The 27,835-nt window shown below is 35.7% G+C and overlaps 1 protein-coding gene, 1 long non-coding RNA gene and 1 pseudogene across 2 annotated transcripts; 2 read left to right on the top strand and 1 right to left on the bottom strand.

The window, feature by feature from the left end:
* Positions 1-3,249: 3,249 nt before the first annotated feature.
* On the top strand, positions 3,250-4,175 carry LOC133681069 (phytohormone-binding protein-like). Its single transcript, XM_062104157.1, has 2 exons — positions 3,250-3,642; positions 3,813-4,175. Exons 1-2 carry the CDS (start codon positions 3,462-3,464, stop codon positions 4,094-4,096), a joined length of 465 nt encoding a protein of 154 aa, XP_061960141.1. The 5' UTR covers positions 3,250-3,461; the 3' UTR covers positions 4,097-4,175.
* A 1,593-nt stretch (positions 4,176-5,768) lies between these two features.
* Positions 5,769-22,769, bottom strand: LOC133700869 (uncharacterized; annotated as a pseudogene).
* Positions 22,770-24,966: 2,197 nt separating this feature from the next.
* On the top strand, positions 24,967-27,423 carry LOC133688474 (uncharacterized). Its single transcript, XR_009841158.1, has 3 exons — positions 24,967-25,186; positions 26,561-26,703; positions 26,928-27,423. It is a non-coding gene; the product is annotated as an uncharacterized LOC133688474 (long non-coding RNA).
* The last annotated feature ends 412 nt before the right edge of the window (positions 27,424-27,835 follow it).

Here is a 27,835-nt window from a genome sequence, read left to right as displayed (position 1 = left end):
TACTAGAAGAATATGTCTGTCCTATGCAAATAAGTTTGGATACCAAGTTACAGACATGCTTATCTTTTTCTTTTAAATACACAAGAAAAGAAGCAAAAAGAAAAGATAACTAGGACGTGTGCGAGAAGGGATGTTGTCCTATCCACAACTGGTATGGCCACTCCTAGCTTTGCTGGCTTCTTGAAATCTGGAGGCAAGTACTCCTGCCAATTACTCCTTCAACATTCGTCGATAGAACATAGAACTGGAACTGAACCTCTAACTGAGCAAAACAGTTATAAATTGTGTCATCTGGTTTGGTTACTGGCCCTACATTGATTGAGATCTCTGCAACTTTTGGGAGAGTGACTAGGACGATGTTCTTGAAATCTGGAGGCAAGTACTCCTGCCAATTACTCCTTCAACATTCGTCGATAGAACATAGAACTGGAACTGAACCTCTAAGTGAGCAAAACAGTTATAAATTGTGTCATCTTGTTTGGTTACTGGCACAACATTGATTGAGATCTCTGCAACTTCTGGGAGAGTGACTAGGACGATGTTCTCTGTACTTTAATATGACTTTATGGGGATTTCCATGAAGATAAATGGCCTTCTGGTATGGCTAGCTCTTCTCCAATGTGGGAGAGTTTTATATGATCCATAACTTATAACCACATAATAGACAGTGAAAATGGGGATTCTCTTACTTACCTTGCATAAGGACGCAGCCATGAATTTTTTTTATCCTTAACTACGAACAAATAAATATAAATTGTTTTTCAATATCCAGTGTTGGAGTCAGGATTTTTTAAATAAATGGATAAATTACTAATAAATATTTGATATTATATGTTATACATACATGTGTTATATATAGAAATTAATTTGAAATATATATACCACCTCAAGTCAAGCAAAATTAATTTAAGAATATTTTTAAAATGAAAAAATTTACATTATAATTGTTCTCTTCGAGATTTTATATTTTAAAACTGCTTCATAATGATTTTATTTTTAATCTCATTAAAAATATTTTTCTCAATATATACAACAAACTTTCATTTATCTAATTCTAAATCTTCCAAGGACTAGGAAAGTTCTTGACAATAATTCTATACTTAACATCTAAAATCATAACTTAAAAGAATTGTCACAAATTGATGTTGTTCTTGCTGACTTGTTGTTTTCTACAAGTGGATTAAACATAAATATTATATGTTTTCTTTTTAATTTATTTATTATGTCCCTAATTTTTTTAGTTGTCCTGTACTTCATTTTTAATCATTAGTAAATTCATTATCATCATTTTTCATATAAAATTCATAACAAAATACTTATCAATTCATCAAAATGCATTTCATTTCATATTAATTAGCATATAATATTACCCATACACATATTAATTACCCATAAATTATTATAAACTCTAACATTTTCAATAACTAATTATAAAGAAATAAAACTAGAATTAGATAATGAAACAAATAAAAAAGATGAATGAAACTTTCCTAAAGCATAAAACATAAGAGGTTACCTGCTTAACTAATTAATAGCTTAAGGCTTGAAGAGAAATTTTGTAGAAGGAAGAGAGCCAGGAACAATAGTAAAAAAAGAACGAAGAGTTTGGATCAATTAGCAGCTAACAAAAAAAATTAACCCTGTAAAGCTATTATAATAATATTTTAATATAACAAACTGGTTACAGATGACTACCTCCCGCCTTACAGTTTTTTATAAGCAGAGAGAGTTATACTTTTATCTTGCTTGGGCTTATGCGATCCCAACTGCTATTCTTAAAGTTCCACTTTCTTTAATGGAATTTTTTGTTTGGACAACCCTTACTTACTATGTCATTGGTTATAGCTCTGAGTTTGGAAGGTGAACATCAGATGCAGAGTGAAAATTATCAGCAAATAAAATGTAGAATGGCTGCTAATTGGGAGGGGAGCAATTGCCCCCTCTTGCCCCTATATGGCTCCGCCACTGTCAATATCCATCATTGAATAGACGTTCTGGTTTCAAGCCTTTTGTTTTCCATCACTTTACTAATGATACAAGGAAATTTTCGCATTATGAATCGAAGGATGAGTTAAGAAACCATACTCCATACCGATGGGAGATAAGTAGGTGGCAAAAGATGTGGTAAGTGTGTGAAATATGATGAAGTTCGATTGAGTATTTATTTATTTATTTTTATTAACGTGGATATCCGGGCCAGCTCACATGTACCTCGACTAATCCCACGAGTCTTGAAGTTAACGACCATGTAAACCTTCAGTGACCTTAAGGTTTGTGGGACTCGAACTAGTGACCTTTAGGGAGCAAACCTAGAGCCTGACCAAATAAGCTACACTCCTCATGGTTGATTGAGTATTTATTTGCTGCTATGAGATGGGGCTCAAGAGTAGAGAGCCAGAATTCAATTTTTTTTTTGCTAAAAATTAATATTTTTGGTATGTTTTGGATTGTTTTGATGCATTGATTTCAAAAATAATTTTTAAAAAATAAAAAAAAATATCATTTTGATATATTTTGGCACAAAAAACACTTTAAAAAGCAACCGCAACCACACTCCCGAACTTATTTTTTTTAATTTTATTTTTAAAAAAATTAATTTTTTTAGTGTTTTTCTAAGAATCAAATACATATAAATTGGGATATATAAAATGGGTTCTTTTCTCCGAAATAGAAAATCCTAGAGATTTATTCAATGAGTAAGAAGAGAAATGGAATGTCAAAGGCTAAGAAGCCAAATGAAAAGGTACGAGGCTAATAAGAAATAATGCAGACGGGACTATTTATATATACCAATTTGAAAAAAGGTAAATAAAAAGACTATACTTATAAGATGGGATATTAGGTTTTTTCACGATCTATTTTTCTACCTGGACTACAGCCTACCTCAGTGCTCCTCCGCCTCTGCTTGTATGCTTCTGACAATGACTCTTTAAAGAAAGAAAATGTACTACTATAAAATCCCAATCAAAATGTGCAAATTGAGGATTAGTACTGGGACTTTCTTGGTAATAGGTTAAATGGGCACTGTTTTCATTTCTTTGTTTAGTCATACAAATCCTACAAAAAAGACGAAGTTGCTGTCCCATGTTAAATGGAAAAGTCATCTTAAACCAACATTTTCAGGCCTTCCGACTTGAACATTTACGAGCACAGCAGTCTATATGTGACATTTTCTTATATATCATCTTGTTCAGCTGGTTGTTGAAGTTATCCATCCATCATCTATTGATTATTGATTATTGATTATTTTTTAATCCCTATTCGCTAAGATTCTTTGGACAAGACACAGGCATCCACAGAGCCACCTTAATTTTTGTTCCCTGTACAAAAGAAAAGATGCCATACATGATCTATGCATCCTGTCCTATAAAGATTGCCTGAGCGTTCATATTGCCTTATTAGTTTCCCTGGCTCCTAACATATTCACACCTCCATTCCCAAGACTTTTGCGTTTGAGAGTCATGATTAAGGAAGTCAAAACTCAAGTAAATGTTGGGGTTGAGGTGGATGTCTTATGGAAAGCTTTTGGTAAGGATTTGAAGGATATTCTTCCAAAAATGATGCCAAATTTAGTGAAGGATGCTGATATGCTTGAAGGTGACGGTGGCCTTGATACAGTCTACCTCTTTAACTTCGGCCCCGGTAAGTCCATTTCTTTTTCTTATTGATTATGACTTGACTTCATGTATTCACTTGGATCATTTATTTTTTCTGAATGAATTAAATCAGCTAGTGGATGTATCTGGACTGCTTGTCTTGATTGGCAACTGTGATGGCTGTAACACATTTTTTTGGTCTCAAAATGTTTTCAGGTTTAAAAACTATGACATACCAGAAAGAAAGGGTTACAGAGTTTGATGAGTTTGTTCATCGAATCGGGCTTGAAGTAATAGAAGGAGGACACCTGAATCATGGTTTTTCTCATTACAAGACAACTTTCCAGCTTACTTCAACTGGAGAGCAGGAGACCCTAATTGATGTCGCAATCTCATACGAGTCTCAAGTAGAAGAAGACACCATACCATCAAATTCAGCATCATCAACATTAGTTTTCATCAAGCACATGGAAAATTATTTGATGAATGGTGCTACTTAGGTTGTTTGCATTTCCTGGGACTGTGATCTGTTGAGTCCGACCTAAGTACTGTAATAAAGGGGAGGGCATTTCATTTGGATGTATTGATCTTTGAAGTTATAAAGTTTCCATGTCTTTGAACAGCACTAACAAATACATATGCAGACACAGAACATGTTTCTATTTCAATACTATTACATACATAATATTTCAAGTACATGTTTAACAAAAGAAAAATGACTTCCCTATATGTCATTATCACTGTAGTTTTGAAGTAGTAGATTGTCACAGTTTATCATGGATGATTACCAACACAAAACCATGGAAACAGCAAACATGAAAAGAACATAACAATGAATAGCAAGAAACGTCTTGCATTATTCACTTATGAAATCCCACACATGGCTGTTAGCAAGTGGAAGACAAACAATGTCCCACTATATGCAAGTGGGAATACCTAATCTCCCACTTGACACATGGTGGAAGACATAATCAATGGCATAAATCATTGCATGATTTATGCCTCTTCACTCCCATATATATATACATATGTATGCTCATTGAAGAGCTGGAGAAAAGAAGACATTGAAAGTGTAAAAACACAGAGAGAACAGAAGAAGAAGAGAGAGCAGTAAAGAGAGCTTGAGTGAGTAGAGTTGAGAAGAGTTTTCTCCTCCTCCTTTGTTTGTATTGTTTCTTTGAGTGATTAATACAAACCAGTAGCTCCGTGGAGTAGGCAAGTTGCCGAACCACGTAAATTGATGTGTGTTTGAGTTCTGGAATTACCCAACAACTGGTATTAGAGCTTGTTCTTGAAAAAGAGGGTGTTTGATCCAAACTCAAAAATCAAAATTCTCAAAACGTGTTTTTGACATTACCATCGCGTAGAGGAAGAAGAGACGAATTCACTGGTGAAAACCCGGCGAACAACCGACGTCCTGCATGCCCGAACGCGCCAACACGCGCCGACGACAGCACTGCCCACGCGCGACCAGTCGCGCCACGCTCTCCACGCGTCGTCTTCATCCGATTGTCTGCAACTGAACCGGGTTGACCCGCCACGCCAGCAATCCTGCACAGTCATCCGCCACGTAATCAGACACGTCATCACCTGCCACGTCAGCCGAAATTGCGCGTGCATTTGCCACGTCAGCAAAAGTGGGTCCCGGTTGGCCTACGTGGATGCCACATCATCTGGACACGTCAGCAAAAGTGAGGTTTGATCCAGTGCTTCGTAGACACTATTCTGGCCTGACACGCGGCTTCATCTGCACCGTCCGTTGATCCAAAACTTTGATTGTTAAGATCTGAGCCATCCGAAGTCTGATTTGGGTGATCTCAGTGTCCTTTCCAATATTTTTGGCCATTCCGGACACATCTGTAAGGTCAGATTTGACAAATTCAAATCGGAGACACATTAAATATGGCAGATGAAATAAAGGCTGCGGGAATTGAAAAATTTGATGGAACAGATTTTGGATATTGGAAAATGCAAATTGAAGACTATTTATATGGGAAGAAACTTCATCTTCCTCTGTTGGGGAGCAAACCAGAAAATATGCCAGAAGAAGATTGGTTGCTTCTTGATAGACAATGGCAGCCAGCATTTGATAGCCACCATTTGCTTTTTAAGTTCGAAGATAGACATGCTTCTATTGTTGTTCGTTAGGAGAGTCAGAAATCATTGCAGCATTTACTTCCCACAAACAATGCCATATCCTGCAGAAGCCCCATTTGTGCAGTCTAGAGTGCCATACTTCATGACAGAGGAGGTCTCTTGGTTTGAACCACTTTCTGGACAGAATATGCAGGAGGCACAATCAGCAGAGAAAAGGGATGTGGTTCTGTACTTGTCTTCACCTCCCAAAACTGGCATTGCGACACCAGGCTTCGCGGGGTTCTCAAAATCAGGCCTGTAAGTCCTGCCAAGTACTCAATCAACTTTTGAGCGTTTCTTCGTTTTTAGTTATTTCTTTTGTTATCCATGATTGTGATTATTATGGGATGTGTTGTAAAATAAAAAATATAATGCCCTACTTATATGTAAAGGAGCTGTCCTTATTAAAACACTCACCAAATTATTACATTTTAACTTGGTATCAGAGCCTCTCTACTTTAAATAGGTTCTTCTACTCTCTGCTGCAAATTCTTCCCATTGCCAGCATCCCTGCTCTTCTATGTTTCTCTATTGCCAGCATCCCTGCTCTTCTATGTTTCTCTATTGCAGATTTTCCTCTCTGCTGCTTGCCTGTTCTTCTCTCTCTGCTGCACATAGTTTTTTGTGTTTGTTGGACTTGCTCAGCCGACCTCTCTTCTCTGTCAGAGGCGTTCTCCATCAAAGCAAGCTCCCCTCTTCGCAGGTCTTCTTCAATTGGCTATTCTTGCTGTTCTCTGTTACCGTTGTTGCCATGGATCACTCAGCTAGTGCTGCAGCTGGCATTAATGTCAGCTCTTCTCCTTCTCATTCTTTCTCCCCGGTTCCTAGTTAACAACAGCAACCAACACAGCCATGGCTCCCTCTGCTGCGACAGCAGCCCTTATTCCTCTCTCCAACACCCACCAGGTTATCAATCTTAAATTTACCAACACCAACTATCTATTTTGGCGTATGCAGATGAAGCTGTATTTGCTTGGTCAAGGACTCTTCTCGTTTGTTGACGGCTCGACTCCATGCCTCTTTTCGCATTATCTGTCCAGTATGGTTTATGCCGCCTCTGCTACCTTCAACTTTGGCCCCTGCCAAGCGTTTTTGACTTGGAAACAACAAGAACAACTCATCCTTAGTGCTCTGTTGTCCTCTCTTTCTATTGAAGTTCTTCATCTTGTGATTGATTGTCCGACTTTTGCTAGTGTTTGGAGCACCCTTGAACTTGAACTTGCTCTCGCCTCACCATACAACTCTTGGATCATGCAATAGCATGGCTCTCTTCAGGATCTTCGACAAGGTGATGATACTGTCACTCTCTACCTGCAATGCACAAAAGGTTTGTTTGATGAATTAGCTGCGGCTGGCAGACCTATTTCTCTCACTGATTTCAACTTATATGTGTTTCGGGGACTTCGTGGTGAAGTTCGTGATTTGGTTACAAGTCTGTCAACCAAAGCTGACCCGTTTTCATATTCTGAGCTCTATAGTCACCTGTCTACTCATGAATTCATACATCGCAGCTTGCTCCCCTCCATTCTGCCTATTGCACCCCTGCTGCCCACCCCTGCGCAGCCTCTCTCAGTCTATGCTGCCTAGTGTGGTTTTTCTGGGTCTAATGGCAATGGTTTCATGGCTCATCGGGGCAGAGGACAAAGGAGTGGTTGGCGGCATCCTCGCAAAAACTTTCCTCAGCCCAACGATCATTCTTTCATGGTGCTGGTGGTGGTTCCCCTTGGTAGCAACCCCGCAGTCATGGTGGACAGTGGCAGCAACATCCATACCGTGGTGCACCAATAAATCAGTGGCCACGACAGCAAATAAAATGCCAACTCTGCCACATCTATGGCCATTCCACACAGCAGTGTTCCCAGCTTGTTCACCATGGCAATCATGCCTCGACCAACCTCTCCTTTAGTACTACATCAGCAGAGGATTCTGCCACTTGGTTTCCTGACACCGGTGTGAATCACCATGTTACTCCGGACATTAGTGGTATGGCACATACATAACCTTATCTTGGTAATGATCAATTGCATGTTAGTGATGGTAAGGGACTTGTTATATCTAATATCGCACATAATCTCCTACATACACCAAAATGAGTCTTTACCTTGTCCAACATATTACATGTCTCTCACGTTAAAAAAAAAGTTCCAACAATTTTGTCGTGAAAATTATGTCTTTTTTGAGTTTCACTCTTCTGTTTTCTATGTCAAGGATCTCATCACCAAGGAAGTCCTTCTTTCCGATCGAAGTAAAGACAACCTCTATGTGCTTTCTGAGTCTTTTGCCACATCTCTGCCGCAAGCATTTTTGTCCACTAACATAGCCACTTCTGCCAATATTTGGCATTGTCACCTCGATCACCCCAATTCTCGTATTCTAAGTCTTTTAGCTTCTAATAAAAAGGTTGTCTTAACCTCTCGTCATCTTGATTTTCAATGTCAAGCTTATCCGTTAGGAAAATCCTCTCGTTTGTCATTAAGACCTACGAGCCATAAAACATCTACTCTTCTTGAACTTATCTTTAGTGATGTTTGGGGCCCTGCCCCTATGCTATCGTTTGATGGTTTTCGTTATTTTTTCATATTTGTGGATGCGCATATAAAATTTATTTGGTTTTATCCTATTGCCATTAAATCTGATGTATTCAGCATGTTTCAACAATTTCAAGTACTTGTTGAATGTCAATTCTCTTGTAAAATCAAAACTGTTCAAACTGACTGGGGTGGTGAATATCGTAAATTAAATTCCTTTTTCAAAACCATTGGTATTCACCATCGTCTCATATGCCCACATACTCATGAACATAATGGTACTGTTGAGCGTCGTCATCACCATATTGTTGAAACCGGTCTCACTCTTCTAGGCCAATGTAAGGCACCTTTAAAATTCTGGAATTATGCATTTGAAACCTCGATTTTAAGAAACAAATCTCCCTTCGAATGTTTGTTTCATCAGACACATGATTATGGTTTTTTTATGTACTTTTGGATGTCTCTGTTTTCCTTTCCTTCGTCCTTACAATGCTCATAAGCTAGATTATCGTTCCACTCCATGTGTGTTCTTAGGCTATAGTTTGTCTCATTTAGGCTATCATTGTCTTAATTTATCATTTGGCCGCATCAACATTTCTCGTTATGTTTGATTTCATGAACAAGTCTTCCCATTCATCGAGTCTGTCTGCCCGTCTCCGTCCTTCTTTTCGCCTGCCACTGTCTCCAGCCTACCCTCCCTCACCATTTTTCCATCTCAACCAGTCTCAGCCCCAACTTCCTTTCCCCCTAACCTGTCGGTCCCCTCACCATCATCTCCATCTATGTCTCTTGATCATTTTATAGGTTCAGGTTCTACGGTGCTAGCTTTATCTTTATCGAATTCACCCTTTGTTGCAGCCTCTCTAGCCTCGTCGTCAACATTTTCTTCCCTATCTGGGCACTCTGCTCAGTCCCTGCCTGGTCTGGACTTGTGTGTGGATCTCTCCACTTATTCTCTTCCATAGCAAACCTCCACTGATCAGCTTTTTGCTCCGCCACCCATTCGGCAATATCCCATGGTGTTGCGTCCTTGACAACAAAAGACTACAAAAATCAGCTCTGTTTCTACTTCCTCTTCGCCAGTTTTAGCTTCACGAGTAATGTCCCCCTTTGCTCTTGAGCCTCTGAGTTTTAAGGAAGCTGACCAGTATTTGTGTTGGCATACTGCCATGAAGGATGAAATTGCAGCCTTACATGCCAATGCCACTTGGTCATTGGTGTTGTTTGATCCATCTATAAACATTGTTGGCTGCGGATGGGTGTATAAAATCAAGCGCCGAGTCGATAGGGCCATTGACTGGTACAAGGCTCGCTTTGTTACGCGAGAGTTCACCCAATAGGAAGGTATAGATTATTCAGAAACCTTCAGTCCTGTTGTTAAACAGACTACTGTTTGGTTGGTTCTCACGATTGCAATCTTAAAAGGATGGCAGATTCAACAACTTGATGTTCACAATGCCTTCCTCAATGGCTCACTTCCTGAGGTTGTTTACATGCAGTAACCCCCAGGCTTTGTCAACTCTGTTTTGCCCACTCATGTATGTCACCTTCACAAATCTCTCTATGGCTTAAAATAAGCATCGTGGGCCCGGTACATGCAACTAAGTGATTTCCTCCTGACTATTGGTTTTCGAGCTTTAAAGGTTAATACCTCTTTATTTATTCTGAATTGGACTCATGATATCTGTTACTTACTTGTCTGTGTGGATGACATTTAAATTACTGGTAATAACTCTGAATTGATTCATCGCCTCATTATCTTACTAAGTTCGAAGTTTAAACTTCGTGATTTGGGTCATGCATATTATTTTTTGGGGATTGAAGTTGCTCCCACCCATATGGGTCTTATGCTTAGTTAACATAAGTATGCTCTTGATATTCTGAGTCATACGGGTATGTCATCGTGTAAACCTGTTGATACACCGACATTTGTTTCCAAACTTGATTTGCAGTCTATTGAGTTGTTTTTGGATCCTACTCGCTTTCGCCAAATTGTTGGTGCTCTTTAGTATCTCACCTTTACTCGACCAGATATCTGTTATGCTATGAATAAGATATGTTAGTTTATGCATGCTCCTACCGAAGGCCATTGGGCCACTGTTAAGTGTATCCTGCAATACTTAAAAGGTACATCCTCCTTTGGTCTCTACCTTACTCGTGATTCTGCTTTGTCTCCCTATGGTTTTATTGATGTTGATTGGGCCGGCAGTATTGATAATTGAAAATCCACAGGTGGATACATTGTATTTCTTGTCACCACTCCCATTTCATGAAAATCTAGCAATCAACGCACTGTTGCTCGATCCTCCATTGAAGTAGAGCATAAGGCCTTAGCTGATGGTACTGTTGAGGTTGTTTGGCTTCAATATCTTTTGTTAAATTTATGTTTCTCTTGTAGTTTTACTACCATTATCTGGTGTGATAATTTGAGTGCTACTTACCTGTCTGTTAATCCAAATTTTCATGCTCGTACGAAGCTTATTGAGGTCGATTATCACTTTGTTTGTAATCGAGTGGCTAAGAAAGAGATTCAGATTCGCTTCATCCTTCCAAAGATTAATTAACCGATGTTCTTACAAAGCCACTTGCTTCCTCTGCTTTTGCTTCTCTACATTCCAAGCTTCACATGAATAACCCATCTTCAGCTTGAGGGGGTGTATTATGGGATGAGTTGTAAAATAGAAAATATTATGTTTTCTCTTGTATAGTTTTATCATGTATAATAGGTTACAATGTAACATATGTACAATGCCCTAATTATATAAATAGTAGAGGAGCTGCCCTTACTAAGGCGCTCACCAAATTATTACAAATCTCTACTTTAACTGTGATCATGGTGTAATCTTAGGACCATGATTTTAATGGGTTGTTATTAATCAAGCTTTAAATTATAATGCTTTTGATGTTAATATGTAATTCAGTCTTCAGCTTCAAGATATATTGCTTTCTATTTATATTTGTCTTAACTGTAGCAATATTCTATTTCTTTTTTCTTTATCCTGAAACAACTACAATTGGTAATGGAGTTATCTTCTTGAGGGATATGTGTGTGAGTTTGACACGTCATGGAAGCCGAAGCTAGTTTTTCATCAATTGCTCTGTTGGTGCTCGATGGAGATAACAACCAGATATGGGCAGTACGCTTGGAGACATACTTAGATGCTTTGGATTTTTGGGAAGAAGTGGAAGAAGACTATGAAGTCTTTGTGCTTCCAAATAATCCTACTATGGCATATATCAAAGCGCATACGGAGAAGAAATCAAAGGCAAAAGCTTGTTTGTTCGTTGCAGTCTCATCCACCATATTTACTCGTATCATGTCTTTGAAGTCAGCAAAGGAGATATGAGATTATCTCAAGACTGAATACGAAGGAGATGAAAGGATCCGAGGGATGCACGTGTTGAACTTGGTACGTGACTTTGAGATGCAGAAGATGAAAAAGACTAAATCCATCAAAGAGTATTCTGACAAGTTGCTTAACATTGCTAGCCAAGTCAAACTACTTGGCTTGTCTCTATCAGAATCAAGGATTGTATAAAAAATTCTTGTAACTATTTTTAAAAAAATTGAGGCCACAATTACATCCGTAAAAATCACTAAAGATATGTCAAAAATCACTTCACTTTGTTAGAGATGTTGAATGCATTACAAACGCAAGAGCAAAGAAGGGCTATGAGGCAGGAAAATGATGTTGAGGGAGTCTTATTTGTCAAGCATAAAGAGAATGCAAGAAACTACAAGAAAAATAAGGGTAAAAGCCATCAAGGCTTAAATGGAGACTTTAAGGCCAACAACAACAAGAGCAAATACACTACCAGAAATTCGCTTAATAGCAACGGATTTACCGATGGAATATTTCTGTCGGTAATTTGAGGTCAAACTTACCGGCGAAACTTTTTTCGTCTGTATTTTTGTTGCTAACTACCGACGAAAAGTGTCCGTTGGTAGTTACCGACTGAATTATAGACGGAAAGTTCAGAATTAAAAAAAAGGTGGTTCGCTGACGTGGAGGTTTTTGCAAGTGATTTTTACTGACAGAATCAAAACGATAGCTTCATATGGTGATGTGACCGGTTCACCGTTTAAAATGCCGATGGAATTACCGAGGGATTCGAAATGGCAGATCCGTATGGTGATGTGTCGATTTTTCTGTCAGAATAGCCGACGGACTCACCGACAGATTATTCCGCCGGTGAAATCGTCGGAAAAGGTTAATATATGCCCTCTCTGCTGACCCTCTCCTCCCCTATTTCTCATTCTTCTTCCTAATCCCAACTCTCCCCATCAGTAAACAACCAGCCCCCCTCCCCCCAAACAAAAATCTCCCTCATCTCAGCACAGCAATTTATATTTCTTGAAGTTTTGTGGTCACAACATCCATGTTCTGATTTACCAATGGATTTTATCAATTTTTGTATGTAATTCTATCTTTTTAAATTTTAACATTTAAATGTCAATTTCATTGTTTTTTTAGTATATGTATTTTGTTAGTAGATGTACATGTTTTATTGTTATTTCTCAAACAAACTTGTAGTATATGAATGTATAATTTTATACCTGTTATGGTTTGTTTTAGATTTTTTAAGATTGGATTTCTTTGTAAATTGTTAAAACTTTATGGAATTATCGAATTACATGTGCTGTTTTGAAATAATTAATATCTTGCTTAATGGGTCCGTTTTAAGTTTTATCAATGGTATTGCGGAGTGGTAATTTCCATAAATTTATATATATTAATTTGTATGGATGTTGATAAATGATAATGAATATTTATTATTTATGAGAAGTTGTGATTGGTTTGTTGGATAATCTCGAGGTAAATTAATATTTTTACAAGTTTATTTACCTAACTTAGTTAATTAATACATGATGTCATCATAATTTTATAGAGGTTCGATATAAGTCATGGATGATTATTCATGGATGTATCGAGATTCACCTCAATGATTGCAGAGGATGGATTATTGTAACGGGGTTCAGGGTTTTATTAATTTCGTAACATCTATTCCCAGAAATTTTACTGGAGGCGGTATTAGGTGTCCATGCAGGAAGTGTCAAAATAAAAAGTATATGCATTCAGATGTTGTAATGATGCATCTTCGACACAAAGGGTTTATGGAGAATTACCAGTGTTGGTATGCACATGGAGAAGTATTTGTTAGTAAGAGAAGAATGAGAGAAATAATGGTTATGGATGGATTAAGCGGCAAATGACAACACTAATCCTTACAGAAATATGGTTATGGATGCAATGAGAATGAATCAAGGTAATGTCAGTCAATGTCCAATCATAGAAGAAGAACCTAATGCAGATGCAGCTCGGTTTTTTGATTTGTTGAAAGATTTTGACGAACCATTATGGAATGGTTGCACAAACCACAATAAATTATCGACCATAGCACAGGTGTTCACCATCAAGTTAGATCACGGCTTGAGTAAGGCCAGGTATGAAAAAATTATTGAATGGGCGAGAAGCATTTTACCTAAAGGGAACAGGCTAAAAGAGAACTTCTATGCTGCGAAGTCCATGATGAAACCCCTCGGTTTACGATACCAAAAAATTGACATGTACCCTAACTTCTGCATGTTATACTACCTTGAAAATGTTGAGATGACCGAGTGCATGACATGCGGACATTCCAGTTACAAACCCAGAACTGGCAGGGGAAAGACTCTAGTGGCATATAAAAAACTTAGATACTTCCCAATCACACATAGACTGCAGAGGTTATTCATGTCACCAAGGACTGTTGAGCACATGACATGGCACCAAACACATGATGCAGTTGATGGAGTGATGGTACATCCTTCTGACAACGAAGCGTGGAAACTCTTTAACAGTGTGCATCCTCACTTTTCAGCTGAATCAAGGAATGTGCGTCTTGGGTTGTGTACAGATGGATTCAACCCATTTGGGTCATTTACTGCTCCTTATTCTTGTTGGCCGGTCATACTCACAGTTTATCACTTGCCACCGGAAATGTGTATAAGGCCGGAGTTCATGTTTTTATCTACTGTCATACCCGGTCCAAGTAGCCCGGGGCAGAATATAGATGTTTGTCTTTGATCATTGATTGATGAGTGGGCGCAGTTGTGATCCTCTGGAGCTCTGACTTATGATATATCGAGGAAATAAAATTTCCTTATGAGGGCGACTTTGATGTGGACTATCAATAATTTTCCAGCTTATGAAATGCTTTCTAGTTGGAGCACGCATAGGAAACTAGTATGTTTATACTGCATGGAAAACAACAAGGCATTCACGCTAGCAAATGGAGGTAAAGCTTCTTTTTTTTACTGTCATCGTCGCTTCTTGCCACTTAATCACAGGTACAGAAAGAACAAAAAAGATTTTTTTGTTGGCAGAGTTGAAAACGATGGTGCATCCCCGCGTCTTTCTGGTGAAGAATTGCATGATATTGTATCAGAGTACTGTGACATTGTGTTTGGTCTTCAATCAGGTAAGCAAAAGTTTCCTGGTTTTGGTTTGACCCATAATTGGGTAAAGCGAAGTATCTTTTGGGAGCTTCCTTAATGGAAGACCAATCTGCTCTGCCATAACCTTGACATCATGCACATTGAAAAAAACGTGTTTGAGAACATTTTCAACACCGTCATGAATGTGAAGGGGAAGACAAAGGACAACATCAAGGCTAGATTGGATATAGTTTTATACTGTAACTGTAAAAATATGGAGTTGGTTTATGATGAGTCACGGGTTGCAAAACCAAGAGCAAGCTTCATGTTAGAGAAAAACGCACAACTACTAGTCTAAAAATGGCTTAAGAGTCTGCGTTTTCTGGATGGACATGCATCGAACATATCAAGGCTAGTTAATATAGAGGACCACAAATTGTATGGAATGAAGAGTCATGACTGCCACGTGTTTATGCAAATACTCATCCCATTAGCTTTTCATGATTTGTTGTTAAAGGAAATATGGGATGCACTTACGAAGATCAGTCATTTCTTTAGAGATATATGCTCCAGCAAGTTGAATGTTGAGCACATTGAGAGGCTTCAAACGAATATCGTCGAGACACTATGCAAACTTGAGATGATATTCCCTCCATTATTTTTTGACTTAATGGAGCATCTCCCTATACATCTACCGTTCGAGGCAAAAGCTGGAGGACCGGTCCAGTATAGATGGATGTACCACATTCGAACGGTTAGATATTACAGTTGCAATGTAATTCATATATAAAAGTATTTTCTATGTTTTTCTTATTTGAAAATACTTGATTAATTCAATGCAGGTACTTGTTTAATCTCAAGAAAAAGGTTAAGAACAAGGCGCATGTTGAGGCTTCGATATGTGAGGCCTATATTGTTGAGGAGATCTCAACATTTATCTCGTACTATTTTGAACCTCATCTGAGAACGAGAATCAATCATGTTCCACGGCATGATGATGGCGGTGAAGTGCCTTCCAGTAGGAACTTGTCAATATTCTCCAACACTGGATGACCCATACCTAAAAATGTCGTAAGACGAAGATATTTGTCGGAAATAAAGTTCAAACAAGCACACAACACATATAAGCAATTTGCCACATGGTTCAGAACAGATGTAAGCACTATCACAAACACATTCTAACTTGCAAAATTACTGTACGTATGCATGTCATTACGAGATTCTCGTTAATTTATTGTTTATTGATATACATTACATACAAGGTTTATCAAATAGGAAGGAGTGCGCCTAAGTCATTGTCTTCACTAAGCCTGAGGCCTGAAAGAAAAGTTAAATGCTACAACAGGTATTTTGTCAATGGATATGTTTTCCATACTGAAGAATACGGGCATGGAAGAAAGACATACAACAGCGGTGTTTGTGTTAAGGGATCCACTAGTAGTGAGTTAGAAGTTGAATACTATGGTAGATTAGAAGAGGTCGTCGAACTGCAATATCATAACGAGCAGAATAGAGTGTTTTTATTCAAATGCTATTGGTATGACACGACTGACAGAGGAATCAAAGTTGATCAGCACTATGGTCTAGTTGAAATCAACTCAAAAGCTAGACTTTGCAACATAAATGATGTCTTTGTTTTCGCAAAGCCATGTTAATAAGTTTATTACACATACACCCCTTCATTTAAAAAGGATCGATCAAGAGTGGATTGGTTGTCCGTTTTAAAAACAAAACCTTGGGGTCATGTCGAGGTTGTTCAGGATGAGAACGAAGACACAAACGTGCGAGATGAAGTCTTTCAAGTTAGTGAGTTGGTTGAACCATATCAAGTTGCTCCTTCAATTGAATTGGAAGAAAATTCAAATTTTTATGTTTTCGATGATAGTTTTGTTGATGTTGACGCAGAGGAGTTAAATGTTGTTTTGAGCTCTAATGGACAAGCAAATGTCGATGAAAATGATGATATCCATATTAAAGATTGCGATGAAAGTGATGACTATTAAATTGATGACGATGAAGAAGAAAATTCTGACTAATTATCAAAATGTAACCCTATGTAAAACCCTGTTTTCATGTAATTTAGATTATGGATGATATATTTTGTAACATGAAATAATTATTGTTTAAGCATTGTTGTTATTGTTTTGTGCGATGGAAAGTTTATCATTTAAGTTTTTGCAGGAAGATAAATAGGTAATACAAATACAACCTTTCTTGTACAATGCCACAATCACCGATGTCCATACCGATGGAATAAGATCCGTTGGCATTTCACAGAGAGTTAAAAAATAATTACTTAAAATGCCACAATCACTGACGTCAATACCGACAGAATAATTTTCGTCGGCATTTTGCAGAGAGTTTGAAAATAATTATTTGAAATGCCACAATCACTGATGACCATACCGACGGATTCACGTCCGTCGGTAAGTTGTCGGCGGGTCAATATTACTGATAAATTCACCGACAAACGGTGTGAATTCCAAAGGACGATGCATTAAATGCATCTCTGACCTCGTCAGTTTGCCGACGGAATTACCGACGAATCATGAAAAATATGAAAGGTAATTAAAAAATTTGGTGCGAAATTCAAAAATTATCGATGGATTTTTGACACTTCACTAATGGAATAAATTAAAATTAATAATTATTTTTTATTCCGTAAGTAAAATTGCACTATAAATCCCAGCGACAGCCCCTTCAGTTCATTTTTTCCTCTCCTCTCGGTTCTTAATTTCTCCTCCCCTCTCTTCGATTTTTTCTCCTGTCATTTCCTTAATATTTCTGGCAAAGGTTACTAGTTTTTTTTTTAATCTTCATCAATCTAAAAGGTATGTGTTTCCTCAATTTCATTTTTCTTCAAGGATTTTTTTTTTATTTTAGCTATTTTATTGTTGTTATGCCTTTTGTTTTGGTGTATTTTTATAATGTAGATAAAGTCTTGAAATAAACATATTATTTAAGGTAAGCATATTTCATTCCTAAAGTCTATAGGTTTTTTTTTGAATTTTTTGAATATATTTTATTGTTGCATTAGCATAGTTATTGAATAATTTGTTGAATTGTAATTGTTAATGTTGAATTTATCTCAGAATTAATAATTGAATATGTTGGAATAATTAGTAATTTTAGTTTATTATTGCATGATTTATGTTTAATTATTTCCATTGATTTTAATGGTTAGTCTAGAGTTTTTTTTGAATTTTTTGAATATATTTTATTGTTGCATTAGCATAATTATTGAATAATTTGTTGAATTGTAATTGTTAATGTTGAATTTACCTTAGTATTAGTAATTGAAGATGTTGGAATAATTAGTAATTTTACTCTATTATTGCATGATTTGTGTTTAATTTTTTCTATTTATTTTAATTCTTCTAGAGTTTTTTTTTAATATATTTTATTGTTGTATTTGCATAATTATTGAATAATTTGTTGAATTGTAATTGTTAATGTTGAATTTACCTTAGAATTAGTAATTGAATATGTTGGAATAATTAGTATAGATTGGGTCAATTGGTTGTGACTATTGTTAATATTTGCAGGTTTGTGGATTTGAGTAGTATCCAGTATAGGGGAGGTGCTGTCGAATTATTTTTTTTAACATTTGAATTTAATTATATAATTATTTGTATAAAATTATGTAGATGTGTAGAATGAAAACCAGAGCTGGTCGCTCACGTATGGTCGCAGCTAGTTCGTCTAACAGTGAGGATGATATTTCCTTAGGTGCCTCTCTATAGATGAAATCTAAAATGATGGCAAATGATCTTCCAGAACTTGATGATCACATTCCCACCTGCAAAGCATGTCAGTCTGGAAAGTAAAGCAGGAAACCATTTCCCAAAGTAACATGGAGAGCAACAAAGAAGTTGCAATTAATTCATACAGACATTGCAGGCCCACAAAAAACACCTTCTTTAAAAGGCAATCTCTATTATGCTGTATTCATTGATGATTTCACATGTATGTGTTGGATTTTCTTTTTGAAGCACAAGGTAGAGGTGGCTCAAGTCTTTTGGAACTTTAAAGCCAAAGTTGAGAAAAAGAGTGGTTGTAGAATTCAAACTCTTAGATCAGACAACGACAAGGAGTACACCTCTAACTCATTCAACATCAATTAACCACTCCATACACTCCACAACAAAATGGAGTTAATGAGAGACGGAACAAATTCATTTTGAAGATGACGCAATGTATGCTGCATGAGAAGAACCTACCAAAGAAGTTCTAGGTAGAAGCAGCAAACATTGCTCTTTTTTTGCAAAACCGACTTCTAACAAGAGTCGTGAAGGATTAAACACCCTTTGAGGCATGGTATGGTTATAAACCATCTTTGAATTTCTTTAAAATATTTGGATGTTTGTGATTCACTCTTGTTCCACAAATCAAGAGAGATAGAGTACATAAAAGAGCACTTCCAGGCATCTTCATTGGCTAAAGCTCGGTTGGAAAAGCTTATAAAGTTTTCCAGCCACAAACTGGAAAAATTATTATAAACAGGGATGTGCACTTTATAGAGGACGAAGAGTGGAATTGTGATGATGTAAAGAAGATGGATTTAATCTCAGAAGAGCCAGAGATCAACTTTTTTGTTTCGGACACAAAGGAATAAAGCATAGAAGATTGGCAGAATGTCATGACAGATGACACTCCTATCAGAGGTACAAGACTACTTTTTTATGTTTATCAAAGATGCAACATTGTTGTATGTGAACCTGCAGATTTGAAAGAAGCCAAGATGGATCAAAATTGAATTGCTGCAATAAAGGAGGAGTTGTTCATGATTAAAAGGAACAAAGTATGGGAGTTGGTTGATCGACCCCAGAACAAAAAGGTAATTGGAGTCAAGTGGGTTGATGGCTCAATCAATAAGCATAAAGCCAGACTCATAGTCAAATGATATGCTCAAATATTCAGTGTGGATTACTCATATACCTTCGCACCAGTAGCTAGACTCGATACTATCAGGCTTTTGTTGTTGTAGCACAAAAGAATTGGAAGGTGTACCAGTTAGATGTCAAGTCAATGTTCTTGAACGGTTTTTTGTAGGAGAAGATTTATGTAGAGCAATTAGAAGGCTATGCAAAAGAAGGAGAAGAAGACAAAGCCTGTCTTTTCAAGAAGGCTCTCTACGGATTGAAGCAAGCTCCAAGAGCTTGGTATAGTAGAATTGATGAACATCTATAAAACTAAGGATTTGTTAAAAGCTTCTCTGAATCAACATTGTATGTCAAGCAAAATAGAGCTAACATTCTGATCATCTCACTGTATGTGGATGATCTACTCATGACAGGAAACAACACAAGTCTTGTGGAGAAGTTTTAGCAAGAAATGATGGAGGTTTTTGAGATGACAGATCGCGGTTTGATGACTTTCTTTCTTAGAATGGAAATTGAATAGGATGAACATGAAGTCTTTATCTGTTAGAAGAACTACGCCAAAGAGATTCTAAAAAAGTTTAAACTTGAAGAATGCAAAGAAATGAGCACTTCTATGACCAAAAGGAAAAGCTCTGTAAAAAAGATGGAACAGATAAGATTGATCAGGCACATTTCAGAAGTCTGATTGGTTGCTTAATGTACCTCACAACAACTCGGCCTGGCATTTTAAATGTTGTAAGTATTTTGTCTTGGTTTATGCACTGTGCAAGCAAATTGCATCTCAAGGCTGCAAAAAGGGTGATTAGATATGTCAAAGGCACATGTAATTTTGGCATTAAATTCACAAGGAGTAAAGAGTTCAAGCTGGTTGGTTATTTAAATAGTGATTGGAGAGGTTCCAATGATGATTTAAGGAGCACTTCAGGCTACTGTGGTGTTTTTTCATGGTGCTCGAAAAAACAAGAAACTGTGGCTCAATCCACTGCTGAAGCAAAGTTCGTTTCTACAACAGCTGTTGTTGATCAAGCTTTGTGGTTGAGGAAGATTTTAATCGATCTTAACTTGGAGCAGAAGGAAAGCACCGAGATTCTTGTTGACAACCAAGTTGCTATTGCTATCTCTCATAATCATGTATTTCATGGCAAAACTAAGCATTTTAACATTAAGTTATTCTTCTTAAGGGATGTACCATAAGATGGAGCTATTGTTCTTGTCTACTGCAAAACAGAAGATCAGGCTACAGACATTTTCACCAAGCCATTGCCACTTAGCAAGTTTGAATTTCCGAGGACAAAACTTGGTGCTTGCAGTTCCTAAAACAAGGAGGAGTGTTAGAAAATGTGTTTAGAACTGCTAATGTGACTGCTAATTTGGAGTCATAAACATTGTTTACTGGTTTGAATGTTTCAAACCTATTCCTATTTCTTCATTTTTAGTTATTTCTTTTGTTATCCATGATTGTGATCATGGATTAATCTTAGGACCATGATTCTAGTGGGTTGTTATTAATCAAGCTTTAAAATGTAATTTTTCTGACGTTAATATGTAATTCAGTTTTAGCTTCAAAATATATTGTTCTCAATTTCTATTTGTCTTAACTGTAGCAATACTCTGTTTCTTCTTTCTTTATCCTGAAACAACTACAGGTTCTGTACTTGTCTTCACCTCCCAAAACTGGCATTGCGACACCAGGCTTTGCGGGGTTCTCAAAATCAGGCCTGTAAGTCCTGCCAAGTACTCAATCAACTGTTGAGGATAGGTGAAAGAACTTAAATTCACCTCCAAGTGGACAAAGCAGTCATTAGCAGGCACTTGATACTTGTGGATTTTATCATCTTCTTCAGTCACTGGAACCACATTTACCAAAATATTTGCTCTGTCCTCCAAGGTGATTATGGCACTGTTCTTGCTTGATACTCTCTCCACTTTCAAGTCCTTCTCTGGGGAGTACCAAGTGGAGAAGGAGCCTTCAGGTATGACTAAATCTTGTCCATTGTAAGTGAGCTTTAAATGGTCAACTTCACTGTCCCAAGTTGCTGCCTTAGTGGCCTCAAGAGAGAAGGTTTGAGAGTTATAAAGGATTCCCAGGGCTTGAATCCAAGTGAAATCCCGCGGTCGGCCAGCTGGCCTGTGACCAATGAAGCGGCTGTTGATTTGAAGATCAAAATCATATACAATAAGTGGGCTTTAAATGGTCAACTTCACTGTCCCAAGTTGCTGCCCTAGTGGCCTCAAGAGAGAAGGTTTGAGAGTTATAAAGCATTCCCAGGGCTTGAATCCAAGTGAAATCCCGCGGTCGGCCAGCTGGCCTGTGACCAATGAAGCGGCCGTTGATTTGAAGATCAAAATCATATACAAGGCGGCTGAATTGCTTATTTGTATTCTAATTATTATTATTTTTATTATAATTAAAAATATTAATATTAAGAATAGAAAAAAAATATAATAGCAATTATCATTAATAGTATTGTTAAAAAAATTAGTATTGTAGAAACTTTAGCTAGGCAAATTTACTATTATTATTAATATGATAAATATTATTATTTGTATTTCAAATATTGTAATCTTTAATGTAATTAAAAGTATTAATATTAAGAATATTATTATTGTGATATAAATATTATGATTTTTATTAGAGTTAATATTATTAATATTAAAAATACCATTATTTTTATTATAAACATTATAATTTTGATTATAATTAAGATTCGATTTGAAGGGTAAAATTAAGAATTAATATTATTATTGTTGTTGTTGTTATCATTAGTAATTTTTTTAAAAAAAAATTATCATTGCGATCAAAGAAAAATCATAAATATTTTTTTAAAAGATTGAAAAATATAAGAACTTGGATATGGACACCTAGCGCTAGAACTACAATACCTGGGCAGTTGGCCAAACCCACCCACCTGGCCATGACCCGGGTTGCAATCACCTGGTGTTAGCTTTGTCCAGCCCTCAGAGCTAGGGACAGCCCGCGCACCTAGTTGCAGCCATAGGTGAGCGGGTCTACAGGCCCACACCTAAAGGACTGCATACCTGCACATAAGGGTCGACATACCCGGGCGGCAGTTGCAGACCAGAGCGAGTGGGTTGCAGAACCGCGCACCTGAGGTCTGCAGACGCGGGCGCTGGGTGCAAACCCGCCAGCTAGCTCACTTCTTACTTGCGCCTCGGTTCTAGAGAAGCTTATAGGGGTTAGAGACATGGGTGGCAGTGTAAGAAAAATAAAAAAAATATATATATATATATATATATAATAAAATTTATTATTATTATCATTAATATTTTTTTTAAAAAAATTATTACTATAAAAACTTTGGCCAGACAAGTTTAATATTATTATTAATGTGATAAATATTATTATTTGTATTCTAAATGTTATTATCTTTATTTTAATTTAAAGTATTAATATTAAGAATATTGTTATTGTCATATAAATATTATGATTTTTATTATTATTAATATTAAAAATATCATTATTTTTATTATAAATATCATTATTTTTATCGTAATTAAAAGTATTGTTATTAAAAATATTATTATTTTTACTACAATTATTAAAATAATTAATCAATTTAAAAAGAATTATTATCATTATTGGGTGTGGTGGTGACATGGGCGCTTCCAACTCCATGTCTACCCTGGAATTGGATGCTGCCACGGCCACTTGTACCCTGCACCCAGGTGATGCAAGTCCAGGTGTACCCTAGACGTGGGCGTCGTCATGTCTAGATCTACCCTGGACGCGGTGCTTTCAAGTCTAGGTCTACAACCCCACGCACAAGGGTCTTTTCTGACTTGCTCGTGGGCTCGGTCACACCCTTAAAATTTCAAAAAAAGATTGGGTCTTGCTACCCACAAAGATTACTGATCTTGGGTCTAGCTAGATAACTGGATCTAATATTATTGGGTTTGATATCATAAGTTTATAGCCATTACTCACTGATATTTTTATTTGTATTATAAATATTTTAATTATAGTGTTGGGTATGGGTAAGTTAAACCCAAAACACTTCAAAAGGAGGTTGGACTCAATATCATTGTATTTTAAATATTAAAAATATTATTATTTGTATTAGAAATATTGTTATTGTTATTATTATACTTAAATTATTAATATTAAAAATATCATTATTTATATTATAAATTTTCTTATTTTTATTGTTATTAATATTATTATTTGTATTATAAATATTTTTATTTTTATTCATATTGTTAATATTAAAAATATTATTATTTATCTTAGAATATTAATTATAGAAATTCAAGTAAGAGGTTAATTATGATTAAAGGAAGAACAACGTCACCCTTACATCATTCTTTGTTACAAAATGATACCTTTACTATGTACTTTCTCTTAAATTTATCTTTTAAATTGGCATCAATTATCCTGATTATTTTTATTATTTTTTTATTTTTGTTTATTTCATGAAAATTTTGATATCATTCCCTAAAAATAAAAGACTTATCAGTTTAATTATCCATAAAAGCTAAATCTTGAAATCGATCCCTTTAAAAAAAAAACTTATCATTTTTGTTACGGATGAACTTGTCATTGTTCTCCTAAAAAGGAGACTTGTTTTCATATTAACATTAATCCCTTATAAAAAAAAAACATATTAATTAGGTCTTTTTTTTTAGTGGGTGTTAGACCCATAAGGATGGTAAAAGAATTTTAGATTGGACACCTCATAATTACATATTTTAAATTTTAAATTGGTTTGGTGTTGATGTTAAAAATAAATTTTAAAAAATAAAAAATTATTTTAATATATTTTCAATAAAAAAAACTTTAAAAAGCAACTATTATCATACTTTCAAATACCTTAGCCACACAAGCTTTGTTATTTAGAGTTCATTTGGTATTATGACAGTGGTTGTTTTTTAAAATAATTTTTGCTTGAAAATATATTGAAATAATACTTTTTATTTTTGATATTAGTACATCAAAATAATCTAAAAACATCTAAAAAAATTAATTTCAAACAAATAAAAATATAAATTTTTTAAAATTTTTTAAAAATATTTTTATAACACAAATAAACTAATGATATCTATTAACCTATTATATATTGGAGGAGTTGCTTAATTAATAAAAACAAAAGGCTAACTGTGGAGAACTCACAAAGATTTAACGCCGTCAATGCCATTAATTAGAGGAGGACACATGCCCCAAACGGTGCTGCCAAACAGTAGGACACCGTTATCTGACGCCGCCAAGTGTGTCCCCTCTCAATCTCAAAGCCGCGTAAAGCGGGTCCCAAAGATCGTTTGGTCCCAGCACAGCAACCAAAGAACATATTTGCCTTGTTTAAAAATTATTAGGTTTTTTTGCTATAATTTGTTCACAATCTCAAATCAGCTGTAACTTTTTTTTATTTAACGATAACATATATTATTAGATTAATTTATACCTTCTCTCCTTCTTGTGGGGTCCTCCTTTTTCACAGGTAAAGGACAGCCTCATCACCAGCCTGGAAAGGGTTGTTATGCCCACTAAAAAGCTCTCTGCTTGATGGGTTTTCACGGCGACATTCATCAAATATCAACTGGACTTTGATCTCTGGCTTCAACCCAATTCACTATCCCTCAGTTTCTCTCCTTTTTGGTTTTCTTCTTGAGGTAAGAGTGTCTATTTCAGCGAAAAGTTTGTCTTTGCAATAATGTAGATTGCATTCTTTTGTACTTAATTACTGTTTCTTTCATAGAGCTAAGCTTGGTTGAAGTTGGTCTAGATAGATCTGAGGTTTGTGAGGATATCTTTTTTGAGGCATTTAGTGATCTGGGAGCTAGTTCCTAGCATTTGGGTTCTTAAGGCCTCAGGAATTGGGGTTTGGGAGCTAGGCCGTTCTAGTTTTCGTTTTTTTTGTTTTGTTTTTTTTTTTCTTTTTAAGTTTTGTGTGAGGGAGATTTTTTTTTGAATGAAGCAAGAAGTTTCATATCCCTTCTCTTCTTATTGTGTGGTCCTCCTTTTTCACAGGTAAAGGACAGCCTGAGCACCAGCCTGGAAAGGGTTGTTATAACATTAATTGCCTGTTTGTTGTCACAGAAAGTATTTTTAAAATAATTTAAAAAATTTAAAATTAATAAATTTTTAATATTTTTAAATTATTTTGATGTATTAATATAAAAATAATTTTAATAAATAATTAAGTTAGTGTTTTTTTAATAAAAAATAAAGATTTCAAACTTTTTATTTAAAAAATTTATAATTTATATTCTTTTTATATAAAAAAAAAGACTAAGATATAATATTATTCTAATAGTATTAAAAAGAAAAAAATTCCTGACTTATGTATTAATGATAAATATATATTAATATTGATGAAAATTATCCTTAACATGTATATTAATAAAAAAAAATATATTATTAATATATATATTAATATGGATGAAAATATGATGGATTTTTAAATAATTTTTATATATTATTTCTTACATAATATTAATATAAAAAAAAAATATAGAAGGTCTTGAATGATTTGTATATGGAGAATAGAATATAAAATGTAGTTGTATATAAAAAAAAAGGTTTTTTAATTGGTTGAGCTTATAGAAGATTGGGTTTTATGGGAGTTTTTCTAGGCTTTTAAATTTAATTTTATAAAAAAAATTACTATTTATAAATTTTTTCGTTAAAATTCTAGCTGCATGAAAACTTAACTATCCCTTTCTTTTTAATGGTAGAAAAGCTTCCTAAACTACAAATGATAAACTAAGACTATGCAACGGATATTTTCTTATTCGTTTCCTAATTCATTAGATATAGAAGCTGCAAATTGTTTTAGGTCAGATCTAAAATTTATTAAAAAAAAACTAAAAGGGCTCAGGAAAACACTGTGACATGTGAGTGAATCCACTGTGGATTTAAGCAGTGTTTTTCGTTATGATCTTCTCATTCTCGCCTTTCTTCTCGCGTGATTTGGTGTTCTCACTGGCTTTCTTCTCTACACTTGTAGCCTGATCGAAGCTTCAACTTGGTTTTGTTTATTATAGTTTCGCGTTGGGACGCGCCAACCACTGGGCATTAAAGGCTTCTGTCCGTGAGTGGATGTGGCTAATGTAACTGATTGCTCTTTGAAGAGGCTGGGCCAGGATCAACCAGCTTGAGCTTGGTTGATCATGACTACATTTTAGAGGTATACGGTGAGCTATTTCCTTCTTTGGTTAGTGGGGTGTGCCATCATTGTGCATTAAATGTACACCCCACTTGTGATGCGGCTGGGCTGGCTCTATTCATAAAGGGAGTAGGGACTGGTTTGTTGAGATTAGAGTCAGACATTTGGTTACTTTGGTATAATTTTTATTTTTTGTACCTCCACTGCCTCTTTTCTCTTGCCTAACTGCTGGTCCCTATTTGCAGGGGAGTGAGGCCTGGTTTGTTGAGATTAGACATTTGGTTGCTTTGGGATGTCTGCTACCTCTTCTCTCTTGACCAGTTGTTGGTCCCCACTTGCACGTAAGTAGGGGCTGGTTTGTTGAGATTAGACATTTGGTTGCTTTGAGATGATTTTTATTTTTGAACCTCTGTTGCCTCTTCTCTCTTGCCCAATTACTGGTGTTGGAATGTTACAAGGTAAGGTTCTATTTCATTTATGGTTTGGTTTCCTATCCAGTTCCCCGTTCAATTCCCAGTTTATTGCTTTTCACATGAATTATTTGCCTGTCATGAATAGGATGTTTGTGCTTTGAGAAATTAGGTTGCTTTATTTCTCAGGAAAACAATGTGACATGTGAGTGAATCCACTGTGGATTTAAACAGTGTTTTTCGTTATGATTTTCTCATTCTCGCCTTTCTTCTCGCGTGATTTGATGTCTTCACTGGCTTTCTTCTCTACACTTGTATTAATTATTTTCCATGTCCTCTTGTTTTCTTTACATAAAAATATTTCTCTATTTTCAAGCATTATGACACATCCAATTTCAAGAATACCAATTATTTATCAAAAAAACAAAAAAAAAAACAACTAAACTAGATAGTGATGCATTTATAAATCCAAAACCCCCAAAAGCAGATAGAGCAGGGAAGAAAGCCCATTCGTTGAAAAGATCTGAAGAACATACCAACATGGGCAGTACTTACACACTTCACTATCTTTTCCTTGTCTAAAAATTTGATTTTAAAGTCTAACTTTTTACTGTTTCGTTTAACAATATTTATTTTCATTATATCACTTTAGAGTCTATATTTTTAAATATATATAAACTCAAGTTTATTTTAGAACACATTATTTATAGAACTGTGATATATTCTTTCCGTTCAATTTTAAC

Source organism: Populus nigra, chromosome 1 (genome assembly GCF_951802175.1).
Source record: "Populus nigra chromosome 1, ddPopNigr1.1, whole genome shotgun sequence".
NCBI classification, from domain to species: Eukaryota; Viridiplantae; Streptophyta; class Magnoliopsida; order Malpighiales; family Salicaceae; genus Populus; species Populus nigra.
The sequence above is the reverse complement of the archived record's forward strand: the minus strand, read 5'-3'. Positions and strand labels throughout refer to the sequence as shown.

Excerpts from the sequence above, each read along its gene's own strand:
- LOC133681069 (XM_062104157.1), top strand. The coding sequence starts at position 3,462 with ATGATTAAGGAAGTCAAAACTCAAGTAAATGTTGGGGTTGAGGTGGAT. Across the intron at positions 3,643-3,812 it reads CCTCTTTAACTTCGGCCCCG|GTTTAAAAACTATGACATAC; the intron begins GTAAGTCCATTT and ends AAATGTTTTCAG.